We start from the raw sequence: 16,953 nt of genomic DNA, 5'->3' as shown, positions 1-16,953 counted from the left end.
TTGTCTTCAAGGTCAGCAACCTTGTATTTCTTTGACTCTTCCTTGGTCCTCAAATTTTCCTCTCCGATCGTAGCCAGGAACAATCCCCTCTTTTTAAGGACTGCTGTGGTGAGGTTAGGCCCACCCTGATAATCTCCCCAGCACATGTCCTTGGCCCTGACCCCATCTTCCGAAGTCCCTTCTGTTGTATTCACAGAGTCCAGGGATTAGGGCATGGCTGTCTTTGGGGCATCGTAATTCTGCCTGTGTCCCCCACTTCCTTCCTTAGATGATAACGTAATAAAGTGGTTCTGAACCTTGACAACAGTATATCCTGGGGTTCATGCCACAGCAGTATATTGAGAATGTCTTCGTTCCTTCTGAGCGGCATGTGGTCCATTGCGTGGCCATCCCATCGCTATAACCAGTCCCTACTGATGAACGTTCGCCTCTTTTTTCTAGTCTTTGATATTTAAAATATACCTGTGACGAAAAGCTGTGTGTATGCATCATTTTCACTGCTGTTTCTTCTTGTACTTAGTCCGCCTCACTTTTTACGTTTAGATCTTTGAACTTTTGGGAATGTGTCCGAGTGTACAGCATGAGGAATGGGTCTGATTTTATGGTTTTTACCTTTAAAATTTGACTCGCAGGGAGCTCCCATTGTGGCTCAGTGGTAACAAACCCGATTAGTATCTGAGGATTTAGGTTCTAGGCCTGGCTTCACTCAGTGGGTTAAAGCTCCAGAGTTGCTGTGGCTGTGGTGTAGGCTGGCAGCTGCAGCTCCGATTTGACCCCTAGGCTCGGAACTTCCATATGCCTTGGGTGGAGCCATTAAAAAAAAAAATTCGGGAGTTCCCATCGTGGCGCAGTGGTTAACGAATCCGACTAGGAACCATGAGGTTTCGGGTTCGGTCCCTGCCCTTGCTCAGTGGGTTAAGGATCCAGCGTTGCCATGAGCTGTGGTGTAGGTTGCAGACGCAGCTCGGATCCCGCGTTGCTGTGGCTCTGGCGTAGGCTGGTGGCTACAGCTCCGATTGGACCCCTAGCTTGGGAACCTCCATATGCCACGGGAGCGGCCCAAAGAAATAGCAAAAAGACAAAAAAAAAAAAAAAAAAAAAAATTTGTATCATATTGACTTTCATACCTTATTTAACTGTCTAAAATTAATCAGTCTCCATCCTTCCCCTGAACAATGCACAAAACACAAGAGCGCTCAAAGTATCTTCCTTCCCTCTTATGTTATTGTCTAGTATCTTTTTTTTTTTTTTTTTTTTTTTTTTGGTCTTTTGTCTCTTTATGGCTGTACCTGCGGCATATGGAGGCTCCCAGGCTAGGGGTCTAATTAGAGCTGCAGCTGCCGGTCTCCACCACAGCCACAGCAACTCGGGATTCGAGCTGCGTCTGCGACCTACACTACAGCTCACAGCAATGCCGGCTCCTTAACCCAGTGAGCAAGGCCAGGGATCGAACCCACGTCCTCATGGATGTTAGTCAGGATCGTTAACCCCTGAGCCACGATGGGAACTCCAGTATCATGTTTTTTAAACAACAAATTAAGCATTTCTGTTATTTTACACAGTCAGTGTTTCTTTATATTTATTCACAATCACCGTTTCCCATCTCGAGCTTCCTCTTAGGATCCTTCTAAGGCAAATTCCTCTTGTGAGCATTTCATTAAAGTAAAAGCTCTCTTTTTGTTTATCTAAAAAAAATCTTTATTTCACCCTCTTTTAAAATCTTTAGCTGAGAGTATGATTCTAGGTTCTTCTTCAGCTGTAGATATTATCCCACTGTTACCTGACTTCTTTTGTTGTTGTTGAAAAATTATGATTCCTTTTTCTCTATGGCTCTTTCAGACCTTCTCTTTTTTATTTTGTTGTCCTGAAGTTTCACTATTGTAAATCGAGGTATGCATTTCTTTTTCTTCTCCCGTTGGGGATTTGTGGGCTTTCTGAATAGGAGGATTCCACCCTTCTGTTTTTTTCCTTTCATAATTTGATTCAACAGGTAGAGCTTCTGACTCTGTCCTTAATGTCTCTTAGTTTCTTATGCATATTCTTTTTTTTTTTTTTTTTGTCTTTTTGCCTTTTCTAGGGCCGCTCCTGTGGCATATGGAGGTTCCCAGGCTAGAGGTCTAATCGGAGCCATAGCCGCCAGCCTACGCCACAGCCACAGCCATGCCAGATCCGAGCCACATCTGCAACCTACACCACAGCTCATGGCATTGCCGGATCCTTAACCCACTGAGCAAGGCCAGGGATCCTCATGGCTCCCAGTCGGATTCATTAACCACTGCACCATGACAGGACTCCCTCATCCATATTCTTCATCTTTGTCTCTCAGAGATGCCTTCTGAATGTGCTTTCACAGCTGTTTTCTGTTCACCAAATCTTCAGCTGTCTTTTTGACGTGTCATTTAGTTTTTAGTTCCAACTTTTTTTTTTTTTTTTTTTTTTTTTTTTTTGGCCACTTCTACAGCATGGGGAAGTTCTTGGGCCAGGAGTCGAACCCATACCATATCAGTGACCGAGCCCCAGGGGTGACATTGCCAGGTCCTTAACCGGGGACCTCCCCCAACAACATTTTTTTTATTTCTGGAGTTATACTAGGTTCTTTCAAATATGTCTGGTACTTTTTAATAGCACCTTGTTCTCTACTCGTATTTTTTTATTCTCACCTTTATTTCTTTAAGCATTTTAGATGTATTTTATATTTTCTATAAAATGCCAATATATATAAAACCTTGAAGGCTCTATTGTTTCTGCTGAGTCATACTCATGCAGTGGTCTCTCCTTACGTGTTTTACAGTTTGGGGTCAGGGGTCATAATACTCAGCTGGGCTTTCCCTGGAGCAGTAACACTGGCACTGCTGCCCTGAAATTTCCTCTCTCCAGAGAGGATTGGCGTTTGCTTCTACCAGGTGGTCTAGGAGAACTTCTGAGTTAGTTTCTTGGCTTAGGATTTCTCAGGCTACACAGGTAGTTAAAATAACTCCCGAAACACATATGAGAGTGGCCTGAAATTATGGACACTTAGGAAGGCTTTTTTTCCTACCTGGACCTCTCATGAAGACTGATGAATTTCTTGGTCTCCTTTTGCCAGTGGGCCAGTTGGAGGGTGGAGAGACCCTATTTTTCTGAACATGTCACCCTTTGGAGGTTTGGCTTTAGGTGAAGGGCTTCAGTCCTGATAATCTGATAATAATGTTTGTTATCGTTTATGCAGTATTTTTAGGCTTTGTCTAGCAGGGGGATTTGGGAGGAGATCTAACCTGCCGTATTTTCAGGAATAGAACTCTATGTTCCTTTAAAATACTAATGTTCAGGAGGACAGAGCGAAAAAGCCTGTGAAAGACTAAGGGAGAGGCAGGGAGGCGGCTGCTCGGGCTCCCTACCTGTGAACGAGGCACCAGCCCGGTGTGTCCCCTGCGCTGCCACCTGCTATTAACCAGCCACCCACAAGGCTCCCCCGCAGACACCTCATGTGAGGTGACAGCAAGGGTCAGGAGGCTTTCGTCCTTTCTGTCTCGGGGTGTTTCCTGACCTCCCTGCCGTCCCCAGTGTCCTGCTGGTCCTCCAGCTCAGATCGTCTGCCTTCGGTCAGGTTCTGCACAACAAAAGCTGAAATCAAGAACCATTGCATTCAGCATCTCGTGCCCCTTGATCTCCGCAGTGTGCTCTTAGAGGGGCCGTTTCACAAAAAACTGTCAGCCGCGGTGCTGTGAGGAGGTGTCCAGGAGATAGGGAGGGGTGGCTCTGCTGAGTCAAACCTGTGCCACGTGGGGCCGGGTTCTCATCACCTTGGAATCCCTTGGTGTCCCCTCCTTAGAGAATCAGTCCAGACGCCCTCAAGCCCAGTCCTGTGTGTCCCGTCAGGCTCACCTCTTCAGGCAATGAGTTCTGTAAGCCCATTGCTCACTGTTTGAAGTACTTTTTATTTATCACCAACTTACCTAAGTTTTAAAATGTGGATAAGAGAGAAGATATGTGTGCCCCAAATTATCCTTGTTCGTGGAGGGCTGCAAAGGCATGGAGAGCTCTTAAAATTGGGGGAGGGGTTCAGAATATGATTTGCTTCTTAGTATTGACATGTAGCGCTACCTGAGGGTCCTAACAAAATACAAACTACGCCTGAAGACACCTTTAAGCTGGAAAGTAGTCGGGTTCTCCCTTGCCTAAACTCTCTTTATTCCCAGCTTGATTTAGTAACTGGCATCTCTTGACAGTTGCAAGATACCAGCCTCAACAGAATCTCCTCATCCCATCCCTCCCTCCATTTGCTTGCTGTTTTTGCTCACAATTTTTTCGAGATGCAATTAACTAATTAAGATCTAATTAATTGAGTTAATTACTATAAATGAACCACGCTATCCAGCTGTATTTATTTTAGAAAGTAAGTGGTAGTGAATTAGGACTAAATAAACAAAAGACACGTTTGGAGTTAATTACAAATTCCACGTCTATTTTTAAGTCTTCAGTGGCTCCAGAAATCCTTCAGTGGTAGATGTCGTTCCCTGAGCTCTTAGCAGCATCCCTGTCCCTATCTAGTGCTTTCCAGGTATGCGCACATTTAACTCTCACAGCAAGCCTGAGAGACGTTTTCCCCCTGAAGAGGCTGGGTGCAGAGAGGTTAAATGAAGGGCACAGAGCTAGTAGGCAACAGAAAGGGCTCAGAACGTGGAGTCTGGCCCCACAGCCCCTGCTGTGCAGAAACGGGCCCACCTGGCGAGGAAGACCACTGACGGTTGTTTTCATGCCCCACCACGGTCACCACCAGCAGTTTTAAATCAGATTCTTTGAAACTTGTTCTCAGCAGATACAGTAGTGGTGCAGAAGCGAGTCCGTGGTTGTCTTGATTCTTGTGCCTGGGCCTGGGGCCAGCCCGCGTGTCCTGTATCCGTGGTGCCCACTTGCTGACCTCTTCTCTGTTTCAGTTTCTGTTCCAGCAACTGGGGATGCTGGTGTCCTTTGTGAAGAGCCACATCAGACCTTATATGGATGAGATTGTCACCCTCATGAGAGTGAGTGGAAGTCCATGCTTTGGCCCATTCATCAGCCTTTGGGTCCAGAGATGCTCGGCAGCAGGTCTGGACACGTGGACGTCCTTCCCAGGGGTCCTAGCAGCGCTGTTCCAACCTGAGTGTCAAAGGGGAGCCTGGCACCCCACTGGATCGTGAAAGGGGGTGGAGGGGCTGTTGCCACAGGCTCCCAAGTACAAGAGTACAAGGTGTGAAGTCCGAGGAAAAATCCCCAAGTAATTGTTCTGCCAGAAATAGACTTGAGTGCTTGCCTCATGTACACGAAAGCAATTTCACTTTCTCTCACAGCAGTGTTTTATGATCCCACACAAGCCCTCGTTCCTCCTGCCCGTAAAACCATGGCCTTAAGGGAGGACTGGGATTGGGTTTTCCTGGGCCTGTTAAAATACGGGCTCCTGTCAGGCTCTGGGGAGGAAGGTGATGCTTTCTTGCTGCTGCCATGGTGAGAAAGCACACATGCCGCCTTCTGCTGCAGTAGCACAGAGAAAAGCCCAGCATCCCAGGCTTCCTAACGGGCTTTCAGCAGGTGCAGACGACTCCCCATTGATGGCAGTATTGTTTTGTTTTGTTTTGGGAAGGGGAAGCTGCTTCCTACTGTTCTTTATAATTTAAATGTCTCTGTTGGGAAGGAGGCTTCGCAGAGGTGGCTGCGTCCTCAAAGAATTGGAAGACAGCTCTTGCAGTGATTTTCATTGTTGTTGCTGTTCTTCTGCCCCAGACCTTTGTGGTTAGTTTGAAGGAAGCGGCAGGACTGAATTCAAAGTGGCTGGCTTCAGAAATGGAGCGTCCCCAAAACGGAGCCTCAGAATGGAAAAGCTCCTGTGTATCGAAAAAAGTAAACTCCTGCCACAGAGGCGTCTGTATAAGGACTACTTAAGCAGGATGCTAGAGAGCCTGGCCGGGTGTTTAGGGAGTTGGGGGTGGGGGGGCGTGGGGGGAGGGAGGAAGCAGTGCGCTCCTGGGCTGAAGCGGGAGTTGTCTGTGACTTACGCCCCAAAAAAGACTTGATGACCAGAACATGACTGGGGGTGGAGGGCAGGGAGCTTTACACCTGCGAAACACAGCTGGCATTCCATCCAAGAGAAAGTACCACAGGAGCGCTTCCTCTGGCTCTTGATCTGGCCATTTTACTGAGCTCCCCTGGCCCAGGCGGAGCTCGGGGCTTTGTGCACAGTGGTCCAGCCAGCATCCCTGGGGAGGCTGCCTGGCTGCTTTGAGGCAGAGAAAAACCCCTTGTGAGGAGCCTGATGCTCATGCAGTGGAGAGAGGTAGGGGGGCTTCCTCTGAGGAAGGCAGAGTGTGTTCCGGGTGGATGGACATCAGACGTACCGTGGAAGCCAGCAAGTCTGTGGTGTTTCTTTGTCGAAGCTTTTTATCTAGAGAAAATAGCTTTTTCAGAGAGAGACCGTCTCTCGCCACGCAGAGAGAAAGTTTTGCCACCATCTTTTAGTATATCTTTTTTTAGAAATGTTTTTACTTTTTAAATTATGATTTTTTAAAATTTAATAGAAATACTATATGCTTCTATAAAGCTTTTCACCCGAGGAGTTATCTTTTGGTTTTTCTATTGACTTATACTCTGAATTAAATGGGGGCCCAAGAGTTTTTTTTTTTTTTTTTTACGGCTGCACCTGTGGCATATGGAGGTTCTCAAGCTAGGGGTCAAGTCGGAGCTGTAGCCGCTGGCCTACACCACAGCCACAGCAACACCCAATCTGAGCCACGTCTGACCTACACCACAACTCACGGCAACGCCAGATCCTTAACCCACTGAGCGAGGCCGGGGATTGAATCCGCATCCTCATGGTTCCTAATCGGATTCGTTTCCGCCAAGCCACGACAGGAACTCCTGGAGGCCCAAGAATATTAATGTCCATGTGTTGCCATCATCAGTAGAGTTTCTGTTATCATAAGTCTCCTACTCCAGAGGTTTTGGAAGAAGGCAGTAGGCAGCTGTCTTTTTGAGGCAATTTGAAATGAGAGCTTTTCCTGGAGTGAGAGACTCGGACCCATTTGCCTTGCAAGTACCGAGACAGGCTCTGAAGCCAGTTGACCAAGTTTTTATTTTTGTACCTTATGTGGAATATAATTAGATGCATGTAGAACGGTGTTCCTTTTGTGGCGCTATCCAGGCCCAAAGATGACAGGGGGCAGCTGTCAGATGCTGTTGAGCAAAGTCTCAATCTGTACAGGGCATGAATTCTTGTTAACACAGGAGTCACCCCCTGGCAGAGCCCAGATGGTACCCAAGGTAGAGCCACCCTGACAGCTGGAGAGCCATAGACCTGGTTGTTGGTTCACTCTGCAGACGGGCTTGGGGGGCAGCAATATGCCAGGCGCTCGGCTGGATTTGGGGAAACAGAGATAGATCAGAGGGTTTCTTGCCCTTAACTACCAGCAGTTGAGTAGAGGGAGGGCGGCAAAAAAAACTAAATATTACAGGTGCTGGGAAAGAGGAAGACAGAGGGCTCCACGGTGGATAATGGAAGGAGACAGGAAAGCCTTCTTAGGAGAAGTGAGACTTGAGCCAGGTCTAGAAAGACAGCTGAGCAAGAGGTGGGATTCTAGGCAAAAAGCAGCATGAGCAGCACAGAGGAACGAAGTAGCGTCTGTGGAGTTGAGCTGTTCACTGTGGCTGTGTCCTAGGGTACAGGGAGGCCTGGGGAGAAGAGGAAAGAGAAGGAGTCCCCCGGGGCAGGCCCTGCCATCTGCATTTTGGCTTCCCTTTGGCCATCTCGGTTGCTTGCTTCTTATTCCAACAGAAGGGCCCCTGACTTGGCTCCTCCGTCTCTTCCGTCTTTATAGGAATTCTGGGTCATGAACACCTCCATCCAGAGCACCATCATTCTTCTCATTGAGCAGATTGTGGTAGCTCTTGGGGGCGAGTTTAAGCTCTACCTGCCCCAGCTGATCCCACACATGCTCCGAGTCTTCATGCATGACAACAGCCCAGGCCGCATCGTCTCCATCAAGGTGAGTAGCCCTGGGCATCCTCTGGAGAGATTTCCAGAGTCCGTCAGAGTCCCTGGACGGTCGGCTAAGAGATGAGACCCCATTCTGGGTGACCGGGTGATGCTCGCTCCGCAGGACTGAACCCAAAGAATACGGTCGTACCTGATGTGTGCAGTTCAGTGACAGAATGCTTCCAGTCCTCTCTGGATTATCCTTATGCGATGTCTCCTTTAATGGATTATTCTTGGGAAATGTTTTATTGCAGAGGAGCTTTCTCTCTTATCCAGCAGCTGATTCCTCAATCATTGAATTATTCCAATTGAAATAAGCTCAGAGACAGCAAAGTAACGTGTTAAGTGAAATAAAGTGAGAGGGAACAGTGCTACCAGAAGATGTAGTTCAGAGCCACTTCATAAAGGCTTTTCACAGTCTCCAAAGCGTCTCAATTGTCCATGCACCTGCCGCCTTCCGTGTGCTTAGATACCGACTGTACTTGCTCATTGCTGTGCCTCTGCTCCTTTTTGCAGTTGCTGGCCGCAATCCAGCTGTTTGGCGCCAACCTGGATGACTATCTGCATTTGTTGTTGCCCCCTATTGTGAAGTTGTTTGATGCCCCTGAAGTTCCATTGCCATCTCGAAAGTGAGCACCTGTTGTTCAGGACTAAAGCTTTTAATGTTTTTAATGTTTTGTTGAAAATGTCTCCTTTTCAGAAGTCCCCAGGCCATCTTTCTGTTTTTTTGTTATGTCAACTCCCTTTAGTTTAGTCCAGAAGTGAACAGGTTTATGGAAATCTTTTTTTTTTTTTCTTTTTTGGTCTTTTTGTCTTTTCTAGGGCCACACGCATGGCATATGGAGGTTCCCAGGCTAGGGGTCTATTCGGAGCTGTAGCCACTGGCCTACATCACAGCCACAGCAACACAGGATCCGAGCCGTGTCTGCAACCTATACCACAGCTCACCACAACACCGGATCCTTAACCCACTGAGATGCCAGGGATCGAACCCCCAACCTCATGGTTCCTAGTCGGATTCGTTTCCAGTGCGCCACGACAGGAATTCCTATGGAAATCTTAACTGTCCCCATCCCCCTGGAATCTGCGTTAGATCCGTGTACCCAGAATATGGTAGAAGCCATCCTTCCCCATTTGGCGCTGGGTGCTGTGTGCTGAGTTAGTCCTCGGCCCCTTCTCTTCCCCCGGGACTGGGTGTCAGCAGTTACTGTATGTCAGCGATTGTTGTAGGGCAGCGCTAGAGACAGTGGACCGCCTGACGGAGTCCCTGGATTTCACTGACTATGCCTCTCGGATCATCCACCCGATTGTGCGAACCCTGGACCAGAGCCCAGAACTCCGTCCCACGGCCATGGACACGCTCTCTTCGCTCGTTTTCCAGCTGGGGAAGAAGGTGAGGCAGGAATCCTCAACAGATGTACTCTGCTACCTGCCTTTCTGCTTTTCTCCCACCTTCCTCATCCAGCAGCTGTTTGTGGAGCCCCCTGTGTGTGCTGAGTGCTGTTCAGGGGTAAGGCAGTCAGCAGGGATGTCAGTCTCGCAGAGCTTACACTGCAGTGAAGCACGGCCTAGAGACGTAGTTTATCTCACAAGAGTGATGGGTGGGAGCGGGGAGACATGCTGTTTCTATCAGGGACGACCTCTCTGATAAGGTGGCATTCAGCAGAGACCTTGGTCAAGGAAAGGCCCACGCCCAGGGAGCCGGGTGCAGGAGAAGGAATAGCAACGGCAAAAGTGTGAGATGGCAGTGTGCTTAAAGGAGTCTGGGGAGTTCCCGCTAAAGCATACCGGGTTAAGGATCAGGCATTGCTGCAGCTGTGGCATAGGTCACAGCTGCAGCTCAGATTCGATCCCTGGCCCGGGAACTTCCATATGCTGTGAGTGCAGCAGAAAAAGAGGAAAAAAGCGGGGGCAGAGAGTTCCAGGAGCAACAGAAGAGCAGTGTGACTTCAGAGGAGGGAGCCAGAGGCAGCGTGCTAGGAAAGGTTGGGAGAGACCCTTGTAGGCTGGGCTGGCGGTTGGCATGGAAAGCAGGCACTGTAAGCCAGTGGTTCTCAGAACGAGATCCCCAGACAGGCAGCGTCCTGGTGCTCAGTGGAACTGCAGAGTCTCGTGCCTCATCCCAGACCTCCCAGGCCAGCAGCTCTGGCTGGGGAGCCCAGCAGTCTCTAGTTTCGTATGCCTTCCAGGTAGTATGATACCCAGTAGTGCCCATCCCTGTTGTAGGCCACGGTAAGTACCTGGCTGTTACTCTGAGCGAGCCAAGCAGTCTCTGGAGAGTGTGAGCGCAGGAGTACTGTGATGTGAGCGTGCATTCTTAGATGATTCCTTTGGATGCTGCGTGGAGATAGACTGGGCCGAGTGCGGGAGCCAAGAGACCATTTCAAGGCTGTTGCAGTAACGCAGGTGGAAGGTGGTGGGGGCTCAGATCACAGCACAGGAGGCTGCCAAGTGATTCTCCTGAAGACCGCAGAGCTGGTCCAGCACAGAAGTCATATCCATAACGTAGTAACGGTAATATTCTTTTCTCTGTTTTCCATTCTCCAAAGTAATGGTTTCTGGTCTGCTTCCTCTCTTGTTGTAGTACCAAATTTTCATTCCCATGGTGAACAAAGTTCTGGTGCGACATCGCATCAACCATCAGCGCTACGATATCCTCATCTGCAGGATTGTCAAGGTGAGCCGCACTTGCTTTCTGTTTCCAAGGCCCCCCTTGTCTTTCTTAATTGATGTTCTTGTGCTCTTAGCTGCGGGAGTATATCTAGGTCTCTCTCAACTAGGGATTGGCAGACCCTTTCTGTAAAAATAGTACATTTTTTTTCAGCTTTGCAGGCTTTAATATGCTTCTTTAATAATTTTCACATGTTGCAGAATATTAATTTTCTATTCTTTTTTTTTTTTTCAACCATTTAAAATGTGAGGAGTTCCCATTATGGCGCAGCAGAATCGAATCCAGCTGGAAACCATGAGGTTTTGAGTTCGATCGCTGGCCTGGCTCAATGGGTTAAGGATCCTGCATTGCTATGGCTGTGGTGTAGGCTGGCAGCTGTGGCTCTGATTCAACCCCTAGCCTGGGAACCTCCATATGTTGTGGGTGTGGCCCTAAAAAGCAAAAAAAAAAAAAAAACCACCAAAAACAATCGTGAAAACCATCCTTGGCTCTCAGGTCATAGAAAAACAGGCAGTAGCTCTTTGCCACCCCAGCTCTTCACATTTCTTGCCCACCATTCTCTCACATTTGCCAGTCACATGCTGAGACTACTAAGTCAGTGCTGTCCATGACCAGGAGTGACCGGCACAGACTGGTCTGCAGTGGGGAACATGGCCCACCTAGGATTCATTTTCCATGACACATGGAACCCTACCTAAATCCTGGCTCTTCCACAAGGCGTGAGCCTCCCAACGTTTGGGGGTGTTTTCTAAGCGAGGAGCACCTGGTGGGGTTGCAGGGTTGTTCAGGAAGCCTCTGGTTGCAGGGCTACACCCTTGCCGACGAAGAAGAGGACCCTTTGATTTACCAGCATCGGATGCTGAGAAGTGGCCAAGGGGACGCACTGGCTAGTGGACCAGTAGAGACAGGACCCATGAAGAAATTGCACGTCAGCACCATCAACCTCCAAAAGGCAAGTCCGTCATCTCCTGGGGGCTTTCAACACTTTCAGCTCTTGCTGCCTCCCACTTAAAACAACCAGAAGCCAGCCCAAGCATTTTCCTGAAAATCTACATACCATGAACTTAGGTCCTTTTGTCTTCTCCAGGTATCTGAATGGTCCAGTTTTTTTAAGAGAAGGAGAGAAAAAGCAAAGAGTCCGTTTGTGTTCCCGGAGCTTTGACAGTGGAACACTTTGTTGCAAACAGCATTCTCATTTTCTACGGGAAAATAGCATTCTCATTTTTTTACACGAACAGAGCGTAACCAGTGAGCTGAGCCTGAAGCAGGCTCTGGAAAGCAGTGCTTCTCAAACTTCTCAGGCTCACCAGACTGTCGCGTGTTGGTAAAGCACTTGTTCTGACTCAGGCAGCCCGAGCTCTGGCCTGGGCAGCCTGCATTTCTAACAAGCTCCCAGGTGATAAGGCCGGTGCCAGCGGTCTGCGGAACCCATTCTGAGCAGTGAGGGTTTAGATCTTTGCAGACAGGTACTGCATTTTCTATGCAGACCAAAGCCTGCAGTATAACCAGCTTCTCACCACGTATGCCACCAGCCATCCACTTAAAAACAGGCAGTTTCTGAGTTCCTGCTGTGGCATAGCAGGCTCGGTGATTGTCTCTATAGCACATGGACACAGGTTTGATCCCCAGTCAGGCACAGTGGGTTAAAGGAGCTGGCATTGCTGCAGCTGCATGGTAGGTCACAACCATGGCTCAGATCTGATCCCTGGCCCAGGAGTTCCTTATGCCACAGGCCATAAAAGAAAACAAATAAACAAAAAAAGAAAGAGGCAGTTTCAAAGCATCCCTAATGGATCTAAGCAGAATAATCTATACTTCACTGAGTTTTAAATTAACATACCAGGTTGCATATTTTCCACATTTTTGCATTAGTCTTTAGTACTGTAAGCAGCAGCCAGTTTGGATCTCAACGTGGTGGTATTCTTCCTTTATCAGCAGCTGGCCCAAGGCGGCTGCACTTCCTGTGCAGCAGCAGATAGAGGTAAAGGACTGGACAGACCAGGGTCCCATTTGCTTGGCCCCTTCTTTGAGGCACGCCCGTAATGATTTGCACGCAGAGCTCTGTGCGCGTGTGCGCGCTCACACATGGCTGTGCAACACTGGCGTTTCTCCTGCTGTGAGCCTTACCCACACAGACAGCTGAAAAGTGACTGCTGCTGAGAAACATTTGATGATTTAATATGAAAGTGGTCAAATGCCCCTGGTTCAGGAGTGAGGAGCAAGGGCATCCGTCACCTGGCCTTTCCAAGCAGTGTTGAGGCCACAGTACTGACACCTCACACTTAAGGGGGGTCAGGCCCGGAAGGCTGGATGCACGTTTCCACCCAGATGTTTTTGGCCTGCCTAGGTTCAGAGTGTCTTTCCAACCAGACAGCTGTCCACCTGCCTTAGGGCTTTGCTCTATTTTAGGAAATTCCCCAGTGGTCTAGTTTGCTTGCAGGAAGCTTTGCTTTCTATCCAGCACTTAGAGAAATAAGTATATCCTTTGCCAGACAGAAAAGGGACTCTCAGTCCGTCTCACCTGAGAGAACAGGTCAAGTTCAAAAACCCTGAGCAAAGCTTTCCATAGCTGACTTCTCAGATCATTTCACTGAAAAGTAAATTGTGGAGTTCCCGTCGTGACTCAGCAGTTAACATCCATGAGGTTGCAAGTTCGGTCCCTGCCCTTGCTCAGTGGGTTAAGGATCCGGCGTTGCTGTGAGCTGTGGTGTAGGTTGCAGACGTGGCTCTGATCCCGCGTTGCTGTGGCTCTGGCGTAGGCTGGTGGCTACAGCTCTGATTTGACCCCTAGCCTGGGAACCTCCATGTGCTGTGGGTGAGGCCCTAAAAGACAAAAGAAAAAAGAAAAAAGAAAATTGTTCTTCCCCATATTCATGTGATGATAATTAAGGCTTAGTATGTTTGTCAGTTTTCACCAGCTTTCAAAATAATAATTGGCCACCTCAGTCACCTTTCTATTGACTATGCTAATAGGGGATTTGCCTGATACAGAAAACATAAAAGCCGTTTATAGATTCCTCTAGGACACCTTCCAAGGTCATCATTTGGATTTACCTTCTAAACGAATAAGCGGACGTTCCATCCGCACACATCCCTGGTCCCGGATGAGGAAATCGGCCGTGGGTAGGGGATAAGAGGAAACTGGCTGGGGTTTGAACAGTTGCTGTGGAACCCAGAGAATTGAGAGTTGAGTGTGTTTTAATGACAGAGCAGAGGGGGAAAGGCCTCTGTGAGGGATGTAGCTTGTTCGATAGATTGCAGTTGTGGGTCAAGCTAAAATATTTTGAAGACCGATTTGCTACCACTTACCAGATGGTAATGGCGCTAATGGCAGCAGTCGCCACCACCTCCGTTCGTTGAGGGCTCCTGTGCGTCAGGCGCCGTTGTGAGCGCTTCGCCCGTGTTGCCCCATTTACTCTTCTCAGTAGCCCTGAGCGTTAGGTGCTGTCCTCACCGTCCCCATTTCGTGGATGTGGACACTGAGGCACTGAAAGTTTGAGTGATTTGCCCATTGTCAACTGGTAAATGCTGGAGCCAGGATACGAGCCAGGTATGGCCCCAGGGACCAGTCTCTTAACCGCTGTGCTGAATTGCCTTCGCCTTCCCCAAGCAGGTGTCATCAGCGGGCAGAAGACTTTAGAAATACTTGCTTGTGTGTGTCCAGCTTTTAAATGCCTGTGCTATGTTGCCGCTATCCAGAGACCTGCTGTGTAGGAGGAAACCAAAAGTCTGTGATCAGAGGGGCTGGTGTCCCGTTTCGTCTCACAGAACAAGGCCTGAGACTTTGGTATCTAGTGTCACTCACGCTTCTTTCTCGTTCAGGGGTTCTCCTTGTAGGGTTAGTGAGAGTCCTTCGTGTAATTCTTTAGTTTGTCTCTTACAGTATCTCTGCTTCAGTTTTTGACATAGTGGTCGTTGATGGAATGTGACTCACTGGCGATTCCTCAGAAGCTACAGCCCACCTCCGTTCTCCCAGGGAGGTGACGGCCTGCCTTGGTGGTGGTCAGGTGGTCAGGCGCCTGGAGGCTCTCCCACTCCCTGGACCTCCTCACTTGAGAACTGCTGCTCTGACTTAGGTGTTTTCCCTGGTCAAGGGAGGATCAAACATTGTTCTACCGGAAGAATCTTTTAAGGGTCTGTTTTAAGGTGGGGATTTAGTAGTTGGGGCTAGGCCAATGCAAAGAGATGTCATTTTGATAATAAGAGCAGCCTTTTTTTTTTTTTTTTTTTTTTTTTTTGTCTTTTGTTGTTGTTGTTGCTATTTCTTGGGCTGCTCCCGCGGCATATGGAGGTTCCCAGGCTAGGGGTCGAATCGGAGCTGGAACCACCAGCCTACGCCAGAGCCACAGCAACGCGGGATCCGAGCCGCGTCTGCAACCTACACCACAGCTCCCGGCAACGCCGGATCGTTAACCCACTGAGCAAGGGCAGGGACCGAACCCGCAACCTCATGGTTCCTAGTCGGATTCATTAACCACTGCACCACGACGGGAACTCCGAGCAGCCATTTTTTTGCTCATCTTGTCCTTCAAGGCCCTTTGGGTGCTTTACCCATAAAGAAGGAAGACTGAGGCTCAGGTGAAACATATAAGTAATTTGCCTAGAGCGCTGCTGCAGCTGACAGGCAGAGCCAAGCTTCCAGCCAGGTTACTTTCTTTCTTGCTTTTTTTAGGGCCGCATCCACAGCATATGGAGGTTCCCAGGGTAGGGATTGAATCAGAGTTGTAGCTGCCGGCCTACACCACGCCACAGCAATGCCGGATCCTCAACCCACTGAGCGAGGCCAGGGATCGAACCTGCATCCTCATGGATCTAAGTCAGATTCGTTTCCGCTGAGCTACAGTGGCAACTCCCCAGCCAGGTTTCTAACTTCGGAGTAAATGGCACTCACCCCTAGAGCACTGTTACAGAGCTGTTATACATGTCAGCCTAGTTAACCCTTAAAACACCCTAGGAGGGGGGAACTGTTTCCACACTTGGCAGATGAGGAAACTGAGGTACAGAGAAGCTAAACACCTTGCCCAAGATCAGACCCTGAGAAGCTACACACCTGGGACTGGAGCTCAAGCCACTGAGCTCCACAGCGTGAGGCCGCTGCCCTGCACTGCCCTGCCCGGCTCCAGAGCCCGAGTCCTCCCCTCCTCCTCCTCCCTCAGCTGCCCCTGCCAGTAGCTCTTGAAGCCTGGAGAGCTCAGGGTTTGAGGAGAGTTGGGAGGGATTAACTAACAAGTAAAATTCAGTCTGTTGACCTCCAGTGTCTCTTCCACCTTAGTGTGGTGTGCTCTGGGCTCTTTCTCATCTGATGGTCACATGACTGCTCGTGGTGTGAACCTGAGCGTGTGTCCCCCACCCCCACCCCCGTGACTCCTCTGTGAGACGAGCCAGGGTCCGAGGGCCCAGGGCCCTTCGCAGTCTGCCTTGTTGGCTGCATTCTGAGGGTGACAGTCCCCACCCACTCTGGCTCTCTAGAGCCCTCCGCTCTGCAGATAGAGTCCAGCACAAGTGAGGGCGAAAACCGGGTTTCTCTCTATGGTGGAATATTCCAGAGGTTGCTGCTTTTGCTTTATGGTTTTAATTAAATATTACTCTTTGATATTTGTACTCAGGGAATTTTATCATGAGAGGTATAATTGTGTAAATCAAAGAAGTAGAATAATCATTAGACCCTTAGAGCTGATGGTTTTATATTGTCGCCTGTGGCATTACAGGCCTGGGGAGCTGCCAGAAGGGTCTCCAAAGATGACTGGTTGGAATGGCTGAGGCGGCTGAGCCTGGAGCTGCTGAAGGACTCCTCGTCCCCATCCCTGCGCTCGTGCTGGGCCCTGGCTCAGGCCTACAACCCGATGGCCAGGTACGCTGCGTCAGGGCTCCCCCCTCCCAGGCTGCACATGGGATCATGCAGAAAACGTGATAGAGAAAAGTTCATTCTTATTAGCAGTGATGGTGAAAGGGTGGTTTTAATTTTAAGCTCTGGGGGAAAAGATAAAAAGGCAAATGGGACAGGCTCCTAGCATAGAAAAAGCATCCATCTTAACCTTGCTAGTGAACCTTACCTTTGTAGACTTAGGTCCAAAAGTTTAATTACAAAGTCATTTTAACTCTGAAAACAGCTGTGTAACAGTTTAATATAAGCTGTTTCCAGCAATAAGGATGCCCCGACTATTTATTGCTCTGTGGCAAGTATCCCAGGGCCAGTGGTCTGAGACAGCAGTGGTCTGAAATTATTTATCTGGCTCATGCAGCTGCAGCTTGGGCAGGACTTGTGGGACCAACTCGTCTCTGCTCCACACAGTCCCCA

General features: G+C 49.0%; 1 protein-coding gene across 1 annotated transcript in view; it reads left to right on the top strand.

Moving 5' to 3' along the window:
• The window catches only part of MTOR (mechanistic target of rapamycin), a 125,925-nt gene that overhangs the window by 31,756 nt on the left and 77,216 nt on the right, over positions 1-16,953 (top strand). Inside the window, exons 20-26 of the mRNA XM_003127584.6 lie at positions 4,917-5,003; positions 7,827-7,994; positions 8,501-8,613; positions 9,215-9,377; positions 10,569-10,661; positions 11,461-11,607; positions 16,364-16,506. Of these exons, the coding sequence (XP_003127632.3) occupies positions 4,917-5,003; positions 7,827-7,994; positions 8,501-8,613; positions 9,215-9,377; positions 10,569-10,661; positions 11,461-11,607; positions 16,364-16,506 (914 nt within the window). The remainder of the gene's footprint in view (positions 1-4,916; positions 5,004-7,826; positions 7,995-8,500; positions 8,614-9,214; positions 9,378-10,568; positions 10,662-11,460; positions 11,608-16,363; positions 16,507-16,953) is intronic.

The sequence above is a fragment of the Sus scrofa genome, chromosome 6 (assembly GCF_000003025.6).
Source record: "Sus scrofa isolate TJ Tabasco breed Duroc chromosome 6, Sscrofa11.1, whole genome shotgun sequence".
Lineage (NCBI taxonomy): Eukaryota > Metazoa > Chordata > Mammalia > Artiodactyla > Suidae > Sus > Sus scrofa.
This window is presented reverse-complemented; position numbering and strand designations above follow the sequence as displayed.